The sequence below is a fragment of the Centrocercus urophasianus genome, unplaced genomic scaffold (assembly GCF_019232065.1).
Source record: "Centrocercus urophasianus isolate 14NV4802_14NV808 unplaced genomic scaffold, USGS_Curo_1.0 seq_18, whole genome shotgun sequence".
Classification (NCBI taxonomy): Eukaryota; Metazoa; Chordata; class Aves; order Galliformes; family Phasianidae; genus Centrocercus; species Centrocercus urophasianus.
In genome coordinates this window covers 5,870,051-5,889,819 of record NW_024884733.1, presented here as the reverse complement: position 1 = coordinate 5,889,819, position 19,769 = coordinate 5,870,051, and the positions used below count along the sequence as shown (strand labels likewise).

The following is a 19,769-nucleotide window of genomic DNA, read 5'->3' as shown; positions in this document are numbered from 1 at the left end:
ACAACCGAGTGTCTCAATTTCTATATGAGAACCAGAAGAGAAATGTAGCCATGAAGGGCAACATCTGTGTGGTAAAAGTAAATGGCACAAAAATACTCTGTAACTCCATAGATAAGAAGGCTCAGTTACTGTTGTGATAGGTGATGAAAGGCTGATTTGGAACCTGCCTTGAGGGCCACACATATACAAAAGGAGCTCCCAGCTGTCAGAGCCTCACCACGTACCTCTGCTTCCACAGATGTGGCAGTGATGCACTTTCTGGGTCACACTGAGCAAGGAAGGAGAACTTGTCCTGCAAGCTGAGTCCAGTTTACCAGCCATGACTTGGCCATGCTTACAGCACCTGTCTGTCTGGTAGAAGATCCTACACAATCCTTCAGGGAATTTTCTTGGAGTGTAAGTCACATATAAGATACAGGTTTGCCATTCAAGTTTCTTTCCCTGAGAGTTCCCTTTTGCTCCTTAATGCTGGTTTTAGACCACCTATCTCCCATTCTACAATATAAATGTTGTGCAAAGAATTCTTGTCAGTAAAGGCAACAATGAAATATTCCAGAATTATTATTATTATTATTAATGGAATGTAGTTGGGGCACAAAGACTAGCTATTCTTTGAGTTTGTATATTTTCCCCATTCTTAGACACTGTACTCACCAGCAGCTTATAGTTTGTTTACAAATCCCAGCAGCTTTTTTTTTTTTTCTGAATTACATTTAAATATGTATTTTTTAATTAAATAGATTTTATTTCTTCCTTTTCTAACAGAGAGAGCTGTGAATAGCTTACAGTCCAGTTCTTCCTGAGGCTTAGTTTTCTTAGCAATTCAAAAACAGTAACTAACATACATCTCATCTTAGGCTTTCTCCTTCAGCCTGGCTTCCATCCAACAGCTCCTCTGACCCGGTCTCCTTTCACTAGTTGCCTTTATTTTGGCTGTTTCCCAATTTCCCCTATATATGGATTGCAGTTAACCACTTGTTGTTTGTAAGAAAGAATTCAGTACTTAAGGTTCTAATGCATCCGGAGTCTTAGAGAAGAATTATGCTCCATTCCTTTTTAGAGCAAAACTTAGCCAACAACAGGCACCCAAAATAAAAGGTGTTGTACCTTTCACTTATCAAACATGGCATTCTTCCTTGGGTCCTACAAGGTAACGTCGTTTCCTGGGCACTGCAACTCCTGACAGTAAGAGCATGCTCAGGAGACAACAGCTCTATTTCTAGCCCTGTTGTGTCCCTTCCACATTTTCTTTTGATGACTCTCCCCTTTGCATTCATCTGTTTCTCAGATTAAGTATTTACTTCTCCAATAAAACCGCCCCAGACGGTCAGCTCTCATGCAGAGCTGTTAGCTCTGTCACACTGCTTCACAATTACTGAGGAGCATTTAAGTCGCAGGAAACTATTCTACTGAAGATAAATAAAACAATGGCTTAATGCTTCGAATTCATTTTCTCACATCCCCCTGCTATACAGAACCATAGAAAGGTGACTGATAAGTGACTACAGATCCTGAAGGGAGGCACAGTTAAAACTATGGTTCTTGTCCCAAACCTCCGTGCTTAAAAATGCAAATTGGTAAATTTTTATGAGAAATGCACGAGGATGGGCAAAGGATTTGAACTGAAATCCTAGAAGGAAAGTAAATTTCCCGGGATGGGAAGAATTTGTTTGTTCTTGAACTCTGTCCAAGAGTCTCATGCATCCATCAGTTTTGACGGTGAAGGTGAATCTACATAAGCACATGCAGTGACAAAATCTTCTCCATTCTTAGCTCTGCTTCATAAAGTCAATCAGTACTACGTCTACACAACAACTTTGCTAGCACTTCATCTCTTCATACCAAGAGGAAAAGCCTTATATTGCCTTGTGTTTTCACGAGAATCAAAAGCTGGCTCCAATCTTTGAGCTCCATCCCTCTGGGAATACTGGGCAGAACTCACAAGCAGCACCATGGTGTACCTCACTGCATAGTGAGGACTAGCCAGAACTCAAGTTCTTCATGACATTTTTTAATAATCACTGTTTTCAGAGCACAATTACACTTACTATCACTCTGCTTCTCATAAGAGCAAGCAGAAGCGCTCAATTTCACATTACGTTTGACAGCAAAACTGCATTCATTAGTATTGATATACAGAATGGTTCTTTTCAAGTACTTTGAATACACTTGATCTCTTTTCCAGTCTAAAAGACTTGCTAACAGCTTGCTGTGGAGATAGAAGGAAAGGAGAAAAGGATGGTCAACATAAAATAGCAGTCTCTTTCTTGAGAGCCTGAGACACGCACTGCTTGATCCTGCAACCCCACTTCAGTTGCTTGCACGTAGATTTGCATAGACAGACACTGCCCCAAACGATCCAGGAGTCAAAGGACGCTTTCTCTGATGTACTTGGCTCTTAGTGCTGCTAAGGTAAGTAAACTAGAGAAGCCCATCTACAAAGGTCTTCAATGACCTCTATAAATTAAGTGCCCGCACTCAAAAACTTTGAATAAATCATTAAGTTTGCTGAAAAGCGTGACTGTAACCCTCCCACAAACCTGTTACTTAAGCAACACTCTATTTCACACCAAGAGTTTCCTTTTTTTAAAAAAAAAAACTATATTTTTTTTAACTTTTAATTAGAAAGTAACGAGAAAAGAATTTAATTATTTCACAATGCTGGCTTTTCATAGCTGCACAATTATGTACATTTCATGAGAATTTATCTTCACTGTGAAATCAATCGTCACAGTCTCCATTTACTATACATTACCAAGTCACATTTGATTCCTGTCACAGAACTGTTGACTTCTGCAGTAAATCAAAATGACAAATACTGTTAAGTTTCCTTCTGCCTCTATCCCCTCAACTCCTAACTCAAGATGGTTTTTCCTGCTACGCGGTGAAATGAGCATTTTCCTGGTAACTGTATTTCAGAACTGGAAAGGTTTTCATAAATGGAAAAAATGCAATGCATAATCCAGGAAACTATTGAAATGTACAGTATCAGAAACATATGGCTGTAGCAAAATACCTATGCAATGAGGGGCTGGAAATGAAAATGAGAACAAGCTGATTAAAATTCTTCTCCTAAACAGATATTCCTTGAAAATTAAAATATTTTAGTAGGACATTCAAAAAACTCACAAAATCAAGGGAAAAAAAAAACAAAACACCCCACAGATTACGGAAAAAGGAGATTTGGAATAATCTCCATGCTATCGTCAGTCGCTCTGGAGCAGATGATTTTGCCTTTGTTCTTTAATGATCCACATCTTAAACAGTAAAATGTTTCCATAACAAGAACCCTCAGTGGGCAAACTCAGAAAACTGATTTCTTTCCCAATTACAAGGTTTTAGAAAGAAAGTAGAAACTAAGCTAATCATTACATTAATTTTGACAAAGCAAGCAATATTTGGTGCCCTCTATACTCAGGAAGCAGATCAACATAGTAGCATAAAATAAAACAACAGAAAGACTCCTCATTTCAACAGATTTTTACCATTTTTTTGTTTCAGTTTCCCCAGGAAACTGGGAAGGGAACACGGGCCCCAGCTGAGTGCTGGATCGCTTTGCTCAACTTGCAGTATCCCTACTTCTGCTGAAACAATCTATGAATTTAGGAGACACTGCAAAGCAAACTGATACTCAACTTGTTTTGACTGATTTGTGCCAGAAGGCAAATTTTTGTAAATATGAAAAAAATCAGTTGCTTCACAATAACAGAGGGGCTGCTGTTGTAATTAGAATTCAATAAACGTTTCTTCAAGAACAAGTTCTGCCTCCTTTTAAGTTGGAGGAGTGTCTTTGTAAACAGCCACTCCCAAGACAGTTATTCTGTGGTCTTATCATCATGCTGTCACGTCTCAACATGCCCATACAGACACACGGGTGTTTTTAGAGCAGCCTGCTGATGCTGGAGGCTCTACTCACAGCCCAAATGGGCACGGTTGTCACAGACATGGCAAGCATTTTAGACATCTGACTTTGAGATCTTTGCTGTCTGGTGTGCGTGAAGATCCAGTGAAAATGCAAATGTGCAAATAATGCTCAAAGAAATCCCAAAATTGCCAAAGGAAATGCATGCTTACCTTGGATTTTCATGGCAGTTCAGTGATTGATATTTAAGATGATGAAAGCATTCAAATGTTAGTCAAGCAAAGGAGAAACAATGAGGCTAAACTTAACAGATTTCTTATGGAAGGCTGACATGAACCCACCATGACAGCCATCCTTCCTGACGAAAGTATGTGCAGTGATGGGACAATGGACAAATCACACAGCTACAGTAGAAAATCATAATTACATTAACTTCCAGCATCTGAAGAGAAAAGATGAAAAGTTTTGCAAAGTTTTTTTCTGTGCTCCAAAAATGCTTGCTGAGAATAAGATTTCAGAGACATACTTTCAAAGGACACCTCTTGGCAAACAATGTCCACATGTGGGCTAGCTGAGATGTCAGCAAATGTAGGCAAAGCCTCCTTGGGGCAGTTCAGAGTGAGACTCACATTGCGTCCTCATGTTTCTGGAGCCAGCAGAAACTTGACAGCCCAGAAATCCTGTGCTTTGCTTTTGCTTTGCAGGAGGGAGGGACACTTCTAGCTTCTGAAAGAACTATTTCTAGCCAGTTCAGGAGCAACAACAGCTGGCTCTGCAGGGAGCCACATCTAGCCCTCATCATCTTGAACATCTGATTGAATTGCCTAGCTTTAGTGGCTGGGGGGGTGGATGTGAAGAGACTCAGCAGAAAAGAAGAAAACAATGGCACTGATGAATACTACCGCTAAAAGACATTCTACTTACTTTCCTGAAGAAGAAACTACAGAACTTGCATTTCATCGGCTGCAGTGCAATTCCACTGATCTAACTACAAATGCAGTAATAAATCAGTAAATAAATTAACAAAAATGCAGGTCATTTATATGCCTTTTAGTGTTCTCATGTTTTCCTGGCTTAGTTGTGCAGTTATCTGAATTGGCTCTGCCCCCTCGGTGGGCTTCCTCAGAGTGACCAATCCTTCAAATCAGAGGACAGAGTCTGAAAGGAAAGTCTGAGGCAAAACACTACAAAGCAAAGATTCCAGTGAATTGAGAATGCAGAGGATTTGTTCTCCATTCAGCTGTATTTAAACCCAAACAAACAATAAAACGATGCTCAAGAATACAGACAAGCAAGTTTTTCCACTGGAGAAAGTGGAAAGCAATGACGCGTTGGTGATTTACACCAGTTGAATCTGGTCACAAGGTACAGAAGTCATGAATGTTTTGGTAAGCCTAGGAGACTGCCAAACAAAACAAAAATAGGATCAGGAGATGATTATTCAGCCATGCAGAAAAACTAAATGACGAATCATGGAGCATTTCACCCCAGGAGTGGCCAGGAGAACGGACACTAACCTTTCAACCCATCATTATGCAACAGCAAAAAAGCAGATGAATCAAGAGTATCAACATTTTGTTCACTCAACACAGTGGAAATAGCAGAACTGCACTCCCAGTTATTAAAATGCTCAGTCAGATACACCTTTATGCAATTATCTGCAGAAAAGCACATTCTCTTACCTCTGCTCCGTATTAAACAATGCAAAGATATGTTTGCTAGACATGAAGCTCTTTTCAACATCACGCACTTTCAAGTTGTCCAGAGGAAGCATGTACTTCTTCTCTTTTTCCTAGGAAAAAACAGATCAAAACAACACTGTGTAAGAAGACTCAAAGAAGTCTGACACCAACATGCTCTGATCAGTCAGCGGTATCTTCAGTACTTTTATTATAAGAGTATATCTAAAATCAAAATGGCTTGTTATCTTTCACAGATATAACTGCAAGAGAAATGAAATGTCAGTTCCAGTTGTTTTTCTCTGATCCTATTGAAATGTTTCCTAACAAAACCAAAGTAATCCACCAGAAATAAATAAGCATCTACATTTATTCTTCTCCCTTCCTCTGAATTCTAAGAAGACACAGATTTGACTAAAAGGAATCTAATCAATATAGAACACTCCTACCGTGTCTGTGCAGCGACTGGAGTAAGCTGTGATATAAAATTAATCTATTTGGAAGTACTATTATCAGATTTTTTTGGCTGGCATTTGATGCTTCCTGGATAAAATTTCTTTCCACTAGTCAAGCATATAAAATCACAGAAAATCAAATATATACATTGCACATAAACAAAACGGGACTCCACTCTAACCAGCTCAGTGTCCATACAACAGACATTATCTACTCTCTCTTGCTGTTGTGAACTATTCTCTTATTTATTCTCTCATGTATCGCACTCTCATTAGCAGCACAGTCTCATTTACAGCACAGTTGGTACAATTTCTAGGTTGTAAGTTTCTGGCTTCTAGTCCACTCTAAATTAAGGACTAGTAACACTGACAAGCTAATTTATGATGCCTGAACAAAAAGGTCCTAAGATTGTGAACCATTTCTGTTGTGTTTAGCTTCGTTGAAGTCCTGCTACTGATAGAGAAATCAGGGCAGAACTCTCTGATCTTCTCTGCTAATACAGTTCATGCTAAGTAGATGTCATTTAAAGACATCTTGCAAAACAAGAGGGGCATCACCTGCATCAGAGCATTTATGCCCTAAAACTTGTGCAGTGAATACCAGATGATCTTCTCCTGAACTTGGCTATTCAACAACCCTATGGAAGAAGTTCAGTTAATAACCAAAGGAATAAAGCTGAGGATTCCTTTACAGTTCCCTGCCCGGCATCACAAACTAAGACAGTCTGAAAATGACCATCATTAGAACTAACTGTGAAATCTTGTACCCATTGCACTTGCTGAAGAGGACTGAACAGGATGCTGCTTGGTAAGAAACATTCATGTGGTTTATTGTGCCATGAAACAGAGTAAAAGGACCAAATTCAGCTAGCAATTGTTTTTAATTTGTACAAATTCCCTAGTCACTTCCATAAGTAATACACAAAAGTAACTTCCATGCAAAGAACTGGAAGAAGTTCTAGCTGTTCTGCAATGTGTGAGCTGGGAGGGCAGAAGCAATAACACTTGGCTAAGCTTCAGCAGATTGCAAAACTAAACTGGATGGGAATGTATCTACAAGTGAAACTGTAAAAATATTATAGTGATGTGTCCAGCAATGGCTCACTTTCCTAGACAGCTTTATAACAGGCCTCAGTAGAGGAAAAATGCATATTTCAAAGGCCCTTCTGGTAAAGCTTGGCTACTACTGTTTTGTCAAATCCAGAGTGGAAGTATTACATAAAAGTTATCTGATGCATTTTCAAACTGTCTAGATCAGCCATCTTAGAAAGTGTACCCAGCTAAATATGTAAAGGTCACATATAGCATATTGTACACTCTCCCATCTAATGAGTATTCTAATGAAAGACCCTTTAGGTCTGTCAGTCTAAGCTACTTATCAGAGGTAACCTGTGAATTAAAGATAAATTATAGCTTTCAATTGAAACCTGGACTAAATTGTAACATAAGGGGTGAGGTGCTGGAACTGGCTGCCCAGAGAGGCTGTGGATGCCCTGACCCTGGAGGGGCTCAAGGCCAGGCTGGATGGGGCCCTAGGTAATCTGATTGGGTTGGAACTGGATGATCCTTGAGGTCACTTCCAACCCAAACTGTTCTATGATTCTATGAATCATTTATGATTCCATTACCAGAAATGTGAATGCTTCAGATGAAGAGCTTGTTTAGACAGACGCTATTTACTGATAAACCAAGCAACAGATGAGTAAAAATAGCACCCGATGAAAAAACTACACCAAGATTCTGATTGTCTATTCAGAAGTAGGAAAGTTTTGTAAATGTTTGGTGCCAAACTGTGAGAAAGTGTTTGTTCTGTAGCCACCAGGAAAAAGGAAATGCCTATTGAAGGCTAAGAAGTGGTTGGTATTTATTTACATGGCCTTCTACCCACATGCTGAGACAGAGCAGTTTCCAAGAAAGGGAAATCATAGGGTGCCTGCGCCTGGAATTCTAACAGAGACAGCATGTCACACATGAGAGATCAGACCTAAATGTTGCCTAATTCCAGGAGAGAAGTATTACTGCAATATTCAGGCATGGCAGCAAAACTCAAAGCTTTGTTTTTTTTTCCTAAACAAGAAGAAATATATCCGTATAAGACTGTGTGTGAGCTAATTTAACATAAGATGAATATAACAACATTTCAGCCTCAGCTCAGTTAATACTGTATTACAGCAGGGCAAAAAGTCTCCAGCCAGGACTGTATCTGTGCATGTTTCTCGTCTTGAGAAGCTGACAGCACAGAAAATAGGGAATGTATGAAGCCTGGGAGGAATGGGGCTAGGCACACTTCTACAAGTGACGACATGCACATAGCTGTGGATCCAGTTTGTCCCCTCAGCATTTGTTCTTCTTTATTTATAGATTTTTATTTTTACAATGGGGCAGAGAACTTAAGCATGACATGAGGGGAAAAATGAAGTGTAACATGAAGGGAAAAACCAGCACATGCTGATCTCATGTACAGACTTTGCTTCTCTTTTTCCTATACAGTGTAGAGGAGCAGAGGGAAAAAGTGGGAGGCAGCACAGCGCATTCCTGTCTCTCTGACATAAAAGAAATGCCCATAATGCACCTTAGAAAAACAAACCAACCTGCAAGCCTGCAAGGCCTTCCGACCCTTGAGACCATGTTTCACCACCCGTGGGCATAAGTAGCACTCATGTCCTTAATGGACTGGTTCTCTCCTGCACTCCGACAGGCAAATAGGCTGCCAGGAACTGACAGCATGATGTAAATATGCCATATTACAACTGGCCCTTCCTTCTCCAGTGTTTAAATGTACTAAAAATAAATACTGCTGAAGTCCAAGATGGCACAAGGGATTGAAAAAATACAAAAGCAGCTCCCCTCCCCCAGCAATGTTTCAGCCAGTACTTCCCATCTAATGAACTTCATTTTCTTTCAGCCAGAGGCAGAAATGATGTAAAACTACATTCCCCCTCGTCTCTGCTTTTGCAGCTTTGTAGGTTCTGTCAGACCAGCAGAAGAAACCTTGGACGCAATTTCATCTAAGTGGCTTTTTCAAAGAGACTGTTTACTTCCTCATCTTCCAGTTATCAAAGTGGATTCTCATTTCTCACTTCAGGATGGTTACTGTACAACAACATGCAGGACAAACTGCACTCCCTGTTTTACATCCTGAGGAACAGAAGCAGAATTCACAGGACAAGTCACATACACGATGCTCAGGTTGTGAGATACGTTTTAGTCTGAACGTTGGCCTAACACCTTCAGTTATGTCACTGGGAATTAAGCCAGTTTGCTGACCCCTTAATGCTTTTTGGAATGCCAGTGACACCAAGACCTGTCTACACTACCTGGGAGGACTGCAAGTCCAATGAAATCAGACTCTCAAGTGGAAGTGCAGACAACACTGGCAAAGCCTGATGAGAGCTATTTTACAGCAAGGTTTGTTCTGTACGTTTTGTCCTGAAAGCACAGCTCTCGAGAATTATTACTGCAATTGCACACTGATAGCAAGTACAAGGTATCCATGAAAGACCACTGTCAAAACTGTTATGCATGATGAGGCAAAACAGTGACTTAAACTCATAAACTGAGGAAGGACAGATATGAATGAAGGTCTGTGAGCAGCCGACAAAAAGGCCAACACTTGTATTTCTGAAGCAGGTTTCCCCACCAGCACGGCACTGCTCTCTGCATTAAGTTCACCATCAGCACCTCATGCCTAATGCTAACCTGACCTCGTGATCATCGTCTTTAGGAGCAGCTGGTGATGGCAGGCCATGATTAAGGCATCTTTCAAGCAGGGTGCTAATGCAGTTCACCTGAACACCAAGGCCAAACAACCATTCGGCGAAGCAGTTAAGCAGCGGAGGCACAAAATAACAGCTAAATGATGTTCTAGAGCACTGTACTCTTGGTTAGCTGGATCGTTACCCCAGCTTTGCAGACAGGAACAAGCACAAGAAGTGGTGGCTTGTGAACCTGCTGTACCAGGGTGACTTGTATTAGAGAAAGAATACAAACAAAAAAGTGTGAGGAAATGCTGGTGAAGTGTGCTGAAAATACACGCCCGTATCTCTTGAAAAGGCACAGACTTATTTACATCTATGGGAGATGCATGCATTGCCAATACAGAATAGAGCACTCTGAGGGATTTGATAAAAATGCAGACTAAAAGTTTCAAAGCAACTTTCATAGAATTTAATTCTATTTCCAGGAGTTACCCGTAATCTAACTATATCCAAAAGCATTTTACTGTCCTTTTATTTCAGCTTATTTTTCTCAGTTTAGAAAGCCACAAAGCATCTTCACAACAGTCTTTGCTTGATCACACTTGGCTTTAAAGCATGCTCTGAAAAAATGAAGCATAAGATACTTGCAAATTACTCCAAACCCTTGTAGAAAAACGAGGCAAATAATTTTGTTACAGACAACTCATTGGAATTCAAGCCTGGGTACAGCTGTAGGAAACATAACTGAAGTGTCTATAAAACAAAGAAGGAACTGCTTTAACAGAAGAGCAATGCATCCATAAGCATTCTACCGCTGTCACAAAAAGCATAGCAAAAGAATACTTAGTGAATTGCAGATGACAAAACCGTGTTCCTTCTACCTATGCACTGCTCCCTGCAGCCTTCCACCACCAGCCCCTACATGGCCTTAGCTATTGATGATAAAGCACTGACATCAAGAACTTCTCCAAGATTTTCTGTTCTTTGACCACTGAAACCAGATCAGTTTTAACCACCATGCAGATCATCTTTTCCAAGAAAGAACCACATACTTAACAGCATTTTTGACACAGACAGCTGACTTCTGTTGAATAAAAGGATGTTTTTTTTTTGTTTGCCACCATAGATCCTAATTCTTCAATGATGTCAGTCGCCCAGGCATCAAGAAGCACTATCATATATATACAAATGATTCCCTAAGTGCTCATGCAAAAGTTTTCAGGCAAAAAATAAAAAACAGCTTGAGTATCTCCTCCCTTCCCACCCTCCCTCCCCCTAGCCCCCCAGTCTCTGCAGGCAGGCAGGCAGGCAGACTGTTCCCCTGCCCGCTCTGCTGGCAATGTGTGCCTGGGGACTCTCTAACTTTACTACACCATCATGGATGTACCTTATGCAGAAAGCAGTATTATCACATCTATCTATATTGACAAGGATAACTGAGTATTAGAAAACTTTCACATACAGATATGTACGTGATTAAGTATTAACAGTGATGTAGAAGAACCATCATATAACGTTTATAAGAACCAACTTGAGGAAAATGCTGGAGAATAAATTGAGAACTCCAGACCGAAAATCTCAAAACAAAAACATGAGTAAGGCTTAGGATGATAACCCAGACTGACAGAAGGAAGAAGCACAGAGCATAGAAAAGCACAAATACCAGATCTTGTGCTTCTTGAGTGTTACAAGACTTTATCCTCTGCCACGTCAGACCTGAAAGCACAGCTCAACAGGGGAGATCTGATGGTAGAATTGTTTGATTTCAGATTTGAGATGTTCTTTTTACATTTTGCATTTGTAATATTTTTAGGCAACCGTGAGCATTCCTGGCACTTCTGATTTTAAGGCAATCTATTCTAAACTAAACTCTTCTTTATATATCCCCTTATTTTTCTCAGTCTTTTGGTGCCTTCTCCCACAAGATGCTATTAAAGAAAATAATAATCAAGTGATTTGTTTCATATCTGGTGTTCCTTCTGAATTCAGCTATGGTATTACTCCTGATGCTGATGTGCAAGCAGCCCTTAGACTGATCTTGTCATTCACATCACAGTATGGCATTTATTTCCCACAGAGTACTTTTCTCAATAAGAACCTGTATTATATTTTTTTCTGTCACTTTCCTTCTGCTCAAACTCCTTCAGGAATGGAACCATAAGACTTCACAGCTCTGTATTTGAAATACTTCATCCTTTTGAGAAATGGTCACTGCTGCCTTTCTGGGAAGAGTTCACTGTTTGCTACTTCTCAAGGCCTCACAGAATTGCCTGTCAGCTATTCTTTAATAATACATTTCTCATCTTGTGCTTTACCTTATCTTGCCTATTTTCCCAGTAGCTGCAGAGAGCACAGCAAGATGTAAGTATACAGCACAAAGCAAACACCAGATCAAGCGACTGCACCTCCACTTCCCTCTGCCAGATCCTCTCAAAAGTTACTAATTTGAACCAATAACACCAGGAGACATTTGCATGGTGTTCAAGAGTATATGAAACATTTGTGAAACTCTTATCAGCAGAGGATCACAACCTCTTGACCCAAATAAGGCACAGATAGTGAGCCAGTTTCTGGGTGATAAGGATTGCTGGGTGATCCTGCGTGCTCTGTCTCCTCCAGCCCTCTTCCTACCAACCTGAGCTCACCTGCAGGGTGAGTACCTTGCTGTCCTCAGGGATCATAATCACAGAATCACAGAATCACAGAATCACCCGGGTTGGAAGGGACCTCAAGGATCATGTAGTTCCAACCCCCCTGCCTAGCAGCGCCACCAAACACACACATTCAGATCAGGTTGCCCAGGACCCCGTCCAACCTGGCCTTGAACACGTCCAAGGACGGGGCATCCACAACCTCCCTGGGCAGCCCGTTCCAGGGCCTAACCACTCTCCTTGTAAAGAACTTCCCCCTAACATCCAACCTAAATCTTCCCTCCTTCAACTTGGATCCATCATAAGCCCCAGCCCAGGCTGCAGTGCAGCAAGACACTGAAAGCCTTCTCCTGCAGCCCAGCCACACTGCTAGCATAGTACAACCATCCTCCCAGCAGCCTAATTCCCAGCTCTAGAGCTCTTCTCTTCTGCCATTCTTCTCATCCCTCCCCTTGTCTCTTATGGCAGGTAACTGCATCCCTTTGTATTGATGCAGACCTTAAACAGCTGGATCAAAAATAAAAATTCCAGTTATTTCATTGGTACTCCCTGTGCCTTTCCACAATCACTGCATCCAGCACAAGTATAACAGTTTTGGGAATACGGAACAACTTCAACATGATTCAAGATTGCTGCTCTTCAGAAGAAGTGTTTGTTATCACAGGTGGAAGGTCTTTTACTGGTCTGTGCTGGGTGATGTGCTCTGAGTAAAAGGATCAATCCAAGAAAGCTCCTGATGAAGAGGAAATCTCTGTTTAGCTCCTATTAGTTAGAATCTTGAAAGGTCATTTTGAATTTGGGAAATCTTGTCTGGGAAAGAAGCCAGCTCTGCTCTGAAGTGGTGCTGGCATTTAAAATTGAGAGGAAGCCCCGACTGATGAACCAGTTAACAGTCTGGAAAAATTCTGCTTGGATGTGTCTAGTGACTGCTCAGAAGGGGGGTGGGGAAGACTATTCTGACCTTTCTATCCCTTGTAATGAAGCCTGCTTATGACAGCTTGTTTTTCTCTACTGGTGCTCAAGTTTGTATTTTTCTCTCCTCATCTACTGCAGACCATCCATCAATCACAGTGCTTTGGGGGAGCAATAGCACAGGCTGGAGGCATTGCTGCAGCATGGCAGAGGGCACAGTGACAAGGACGTACCAGTGACTGACTGTGAGATCCGACTTTTCTGTTGAGTAAGGCTTTCCATTCATACAGTTTAAAGTTTTGCTAGCATGTGTGCACATACATATACGTCTTTTCTTCTTTACAGAATAAACATAATTCTTGAAAGCTGTTCTCATTAAAAAGATGTGATGTTCATATGTCAGTTTTGAAGAGCGACCATCTAAGTGAGTAACCTCTCCAGGTCCAATGATCTCTTGCACTAGGAATATGAAGTTAACACTTAAGAAACCCCAAACAACAACAAAAGTTCATCTGCATTTTCAGCTTCTTTAGCCCCCTCAGGTTGCACATGAAGAGAGCTCTTCAAGCCTCCTGAAATTCTCTCTGGGTATATGAAGAAGATATACCTTTGCTATAGTACCCTTTTTTTCCACTGGGATTTCATTTGTTAAAACTGCTTCTGGCTTTTGAATGCATTTCAGTTTCTTTAAAATGAATCCAATTGAAGCTCTGGCTCAGGAGGCCAACATGTACTTTCCTCAGGTACCAGCTGAAATATCCAAGACAAAGACAGCTTCCAGATCCTTTGCATGCACATAGGCACACAGGCATTTGTGCACACATACGTGAAAAGAATTCCTATCAAACAATAAATATTCAATAACATAATTATATAAAAAAATAGTAAAAATAATTAAGCAGGATTTTCCTGAGGCAACGCATCTGTCTCCGCTGGACTCCTGAAGATGCAACAAAATACACACACATGCAAATGAGCTCATGGCATTTGTGCTGCCCTGCTTGCTTGTTATCACTAAAAGCTTTCAGACAGTAATCAATTTAACTGTGGTGGAGATTACTGCAAAATGCATTAAGAAGTTCACGCCTGTGGCAATGGTCACTGAAAATATTTTGGAAAGTATCCCAGAAGTATAAGACTTTTTCCAGACATCCGAGAGAAACTCTGGTATGACAGAGCTTCTGGTGTCAAGCCTTCTCCCCACCGCTCCTCCTTTTTCTTCTTTCTCCTCCCCCTCCACCTTTTTTTTTTATTCTCTCCTTTATAGCAGCATTTTCAGAAGCTACATTTCAGCTTCTCTCTCCCTTTTTCATTCTTTTTTATTATTTTTTTTAAATAAAGCAAACCAAGATACTTGGGTCATGGAAAACTAACTTCTGAGACACAACTGTCTGAAGATATCTCCTGCTTTGCTCCATGCAAAATGCAGAAGTGCACACTGGCTTCTTAATTTCATCAAAGAGGTCACTGAATGATAACAAAAGAGTGAGGAGACCACATTCTTATTCCTCTGTTACAACACTTATTTTATCTGATTTCTTAACTAGCTCTGGGACTATTTCTATATTAGATACACAAAGGAAAGGAATACATCATATTTTAGAATTTAAAAAAAAGATATCCCAAAATAATTATGTTGATGTGCAAGAAAATCTCTGTCCTTTTAAATTACTGTCTGTTAGACTGAAGCCTCTTCAAAAAAAGTCATCAGGAAACTAACCCAGACAGAAATTCTCTTGAAGTGCAGAGCCAAATTGTTCCTCAAACTGACCTTAAGTTGTCTTTGACTGTAACTGTCCACAGACAGAGTTCTCAACATCATCTGGCCCAGCAGGAACTCGAACGCGAGAGGGGACTGCAGACTTTCCCATAGCAAACACCGAACAATAGCTGAACTCTGAGAAAGGAACCTGACACACACAGGCATGGGAGCATGAAAAAAAGGTTGGTAGAGCATCCAAGATGTTGTGAAAATATCACACTTGACCAATTAAGAGCTAGAGGAGAGCAGCAGAGGAAACAACATCAAAGCATTCCTTAACGTTGCTGTCATTAAAAAAAAACAAACAGCAAAAACACACAAGTGGAAGGTTGTGGAAGGCATTATGTCAGAGCCCACTACCAGGATGTATGCAAGTACACAAGAGCTGGGCATACAGTGATGGTTTTGAAACTGCAGATTCCATACATTAAAAGCTAATGTCCCAGAGCTGCTCACCTACAACAAATTCCTTCCTGATAACACACGTTGTTTTCATACATGGGAAAGTGTGTACAGTGAAGGCAACAACACGCTGCTAGCTGTTTTGATTGTGCTCAGAACACAGAGAACAGGACCTGTTCCACTATCACCATAAGGGAAAGTATGTGGAGCGTTCAGTGTATCTGAGTAACACAACTGACAAGTAAGCACAACTCCTACAGCAATGGCTGCAGGCTCCCTTTAAATACCGTGGCAGATGGTGAATTGAGACAGAACTCAGCAGGAGGTACCAAGCCTGGAAATGCCTACAGCAGCACCTCTGGAAGGAAGGAGGCTTCCTCCAGCAGAAATAGCCATAACTGCTCAGCTGTCATCGCTGCCCTTCTGTGTGACTGCAGAACACATTTATTGACAGATCGTCTTTGTCAATTCCATACGTGCTCACCTTTGTGCCCTTGCTGAAACAGAGTGACAAGATAATATCCAAACACCAGATTTGAGAGCTGTCAAATACTTGGCACTGAAAGCAGTTCCCTGGAGGCTCAGCTATGCAGTCCTGAGCAGACAATACTTCTGTCCAGCAACAGACTGTCCAAAGCTGTACTTTGCAGCCAGGCACAACAGCATGCATAGCTAAGAAGCAGGCTAAGAAACATAGAAACTTTAACTTGAAGCAAATTGTCAGCCCTGTGGTGTTAATTTCACTTCATTGGAGGTGACAGCTTGAGGTTTCTGTTGTAAGAGGCTGAAGGAGCACCGCTATAGCCAAGGGATGAGAGTGGGAGGGCTGACACTGCACAGGGCGAGAGGCTCCCCAGGAAGGTGGGCTGCTGAGGAGGCAACCTGTAACACTTCTGGCTGCCGGATTCATTTCCACCAGAGCAGCCACAAAAGCTCGGTCAACCAGAGACTTCGTCATCACCGCTGCAAGCAACACTGTGCATCTCAGTGTCTCAGCAGCTGGGAGAGGGAGGAATTTCCCTTGCTTCTGGATGGTTCACAACGTCTTCAATAACTGCCAGATTAACACTCTTGCAGTTGCATCTTTTTACCATCTCAAAATGACACTGTTATCTATCATTAAAATTAGTTTTAATTGTTTTTCTACTTTTTTCAGGATTGAACTCCTACAGCCAAGCATTACTCTGAATCATATCAAACACCATTTGCTTAGGGAGGAGAAAAGAATATTCCATGGTGCAGACTAGAAGTTGCGTTGAGATGCAAACACCTGCATCCACTTAATCATCTCTGTTAGGATACTGGCAGCTCGACTCCCCAAGAACACAATTAATGAGCAAAATAATTTTAAGGACTATCATCATCACATTAAAAATGTGCAACTTGCAGCTTGGGTAGATACTGTTGTATTGATGTTAACAAAACAGATTCTAAAAACTCAATAAGGAATAGGTCAGCTTTTGCACCAGCAGAGCTGCCTATGGGTGCTTAACGCCAGCTGTCTCAAAGAGCCTACGAAACATGCAGTGTCTTCAAGAGTCCCCAGCAGCTTCAGAACAATAATTAAGGTCAGTGCAAGAGTAGCGACTTCACTGCAAACACAGAAATACAGTTAAAATGGTGTGCTGAAAGCTGACACAAGTCGACAAGAACAATGAATTTCCATAGCATACGGTTGCATTACAGATGAGATAGATAATGTCTCTGCTTTTCTAGAAGAAGGAGAATTATTTATTTGGAAAGACAGCACTTCCTTGAGAATGTAGGTCTTCATCAGTGCTGGGAGACAATGGTGTAAATCATCAATACCCTGGCCTTAAACTTGCAGGACACAATTGTATTTGTAAACAAACACTCCGAAGCACATCACTAATTCTGCATCACACTGACATGCAGCGCTGAATTCCCAGACAGTCAGTCAAAGTTCCGGGCAGGAAACCAAATTCCATGATTTTCTTTCTTTAAACACCATGTCAAAACACTCCGATTGCTTGTTCCTTGTGCTTTGAAAGATATACTCCATTACTCCTTAATGTCGTAAGCTTTTTACAGACACTGCAACCAACAAGGAACTGCTGCTGGAAAAAAATACATTACAGCTCTTTTTTAACACTGACATACTGAAACTGTTTCAACATGAAAGAGGCAAAAAAAAAAAAAAAACCAAGTTAAAAGGAGATACCTTCTTTACAAATATCAGTACAAACTGAAATTTCAGCAAGGAGTCCATAATTGAAATAAACTATCAAGTAGTAACACCCCTTCTCCCCCCGGCTGATTCTCTTTCAGATATAAAATAATCTTAGCACCCATTTTGCAAACTGATTTCATACTACCCAAGTCTTAGTGGCATAAACCATCTCATTAGCAACCAATGAGGAATCAGTGTGTGAAATCTACAGAGATGACCTTGTAATGTGCTCTAATGTAATGAAGAGCAACACTGAAAACAGACGTTTGTTCACTCATTTTGTTTTCAAGACACTCAGAGATACAAAGCAGGGAGGACGGCTCACTGCAAAGCCATTCATGCTACAAACTTATTTAGAAAATGAAAATAAAAAGCAATACAACAAAAAAATGCAAATCAAAGAAAAATTCTCCCTTCCATCAGCCAAAAGCTTCAAATGTACTGAAACAAAATGTTGAAGTGAAACGTTCATTAAAAGCATTCCAAGTCATCCTGAATTAAACATCCAATTAAGCAATGTGATTTTCTGTAATCCATTTTCTTTAAGTTTACATTACCCAAATTTAATGCATATTTTAATTATTTTCTCAATTCATTCATTTTGCTGAAATAACATTCTACTCCCCTATGAGAATTTCCCTTAGGTTATTAAAACTACATTGTCTAACAGCCTAAGTTTGTTTTAAATGTCTAATAACACATTACACAGAAATAGTTTGAAATAATGAGGCTTTTATACTAACAAATTACCAAACTATATAATGACCAGTCATTCACAGCAAAAAGTACACAACAATAGATATAATTAAAAAAAGAACTACAGAACCATTGCCATTACTCAAAGGAAAAAAAAAAACAAACTCAAAAAAAAAAGAACCCACCACAACCTGGGCACTATCAACCTGGAAATGTTACAGTGAGAAGCAGTTCATATTCCCAAATGGGAAGAGAACACTTCAAATACATTTCAACACACCTTAAGACTGCAGTTTGGAATGAGGAGGGAGACAACCTATTTCAGGCAGGGGAAAAGTGCACTTCAGTCTAATAATACAAAACATAGGTTTTAAAACCCAATTAATTTGGCAGCCTTTACAGGTGAACCTGAATGTGTCTTGCTTTTCTTACGTTCACTTCCATTTCCACACTCACCCCCCACGCCTACTTCTGAGCGCATTTTGCTCAGGAGTTAGAAGATTACTGATACTCAGAGAATGTTTCGGTCACAGGTTGTACACGGCCAAAGCCATGACTTCTATAGGGACATTCTGCAGGGAAAGCACTGCCTGCACAGGGACTGACACTGCGCTGTGACTGCACTCTTTCAAGGCTACCTCCTTCTTCAAGGTAAGTGAAGATGGAATGCAGTGCCTTGCAGTATTTTCAGGAGACAGAAACAAAATCCCAGACTCCGTCTGAGCACTGGGACACATGACCGTGTTGTAGAGGTCTCCACAAGAGACCTCCAAGAATTTTCCTGTAAGAATTTTTCTTACACTCACTGAAAAGGAGAAAGAAGTTTTATGCCATCAGGCACACACCCCTGGATCAGAAATAACTGTAGTCTAGTTACCACTGTAGGCAAAATTCTCTGAGCTTAAACAGTGCAGTTAAAAAGATCTGCACAATTCCATTCCTAGAATTGTAACATGGTCTCAGGAGCTTAATGAAGATATTTCTAATTAATTTGAATTAACCTATGCATTCTCAGCTTACCCTGCAGTCAAAGGAAAATCCTCACCACCCCCCACACACGGGCATCTTTACAGAGATGGCACTGCTTATAAAGAAGTTATATTACAACTCCTGTTTCTCACTTACTCACTACTAAAAGGGGAGGAAGGCGTGCTGGGGAGAAGAATACAGGGAGGACAATCTTAAAGCAGTTCAGACCATTACAGAGATGAAACTGAGAGTGTAGAAATATCTACTGATAAGTACAGCATGTGGGGACCTCAACAAGAGGCTGTAGAGAAGAGAGTAAAGTCAGGAAGTTGTTATAGAAGAAACTAGTACGCAGGTATCTAAAACATCAGTGGAATGACTGGCACATGGAATAAATAGGGGAGGATAAAAATCTCAATACAGAATCCAAATTACGACTTAATTGATCTAACAGAGACCTGGTGCAGTAATTCACATAATATGCCACTTTGA

General features: G+C 40.6%; 1 protein-coding gene across 7 annotated transcripts in view; it reads right to left on the bottom strand.

Annotated features, from left to right (window-relative positions):
• DNM3 (dynamin 3) overlaps window positions 1-19,769 on the bottom strand; it is a 166,941-nt gene that overhangs the window by 58,476 nt on the left and 88,696 nt on the right. For all 7 annotated transcript variants that reach the window (XM_042819179.1, XM_042819180.1, XM_042819181.1 and 4 more), the window contains one exon: window positions 5,545-5,654. In XM_042819179.1, coding sequence (XP_042675113.1) covers window positions 5,545-5,654 — 110 coding nt within the window. The remainder of the gene's footprint in view (window positions 1-5,544; window positions 5,655-19,769) is intronic.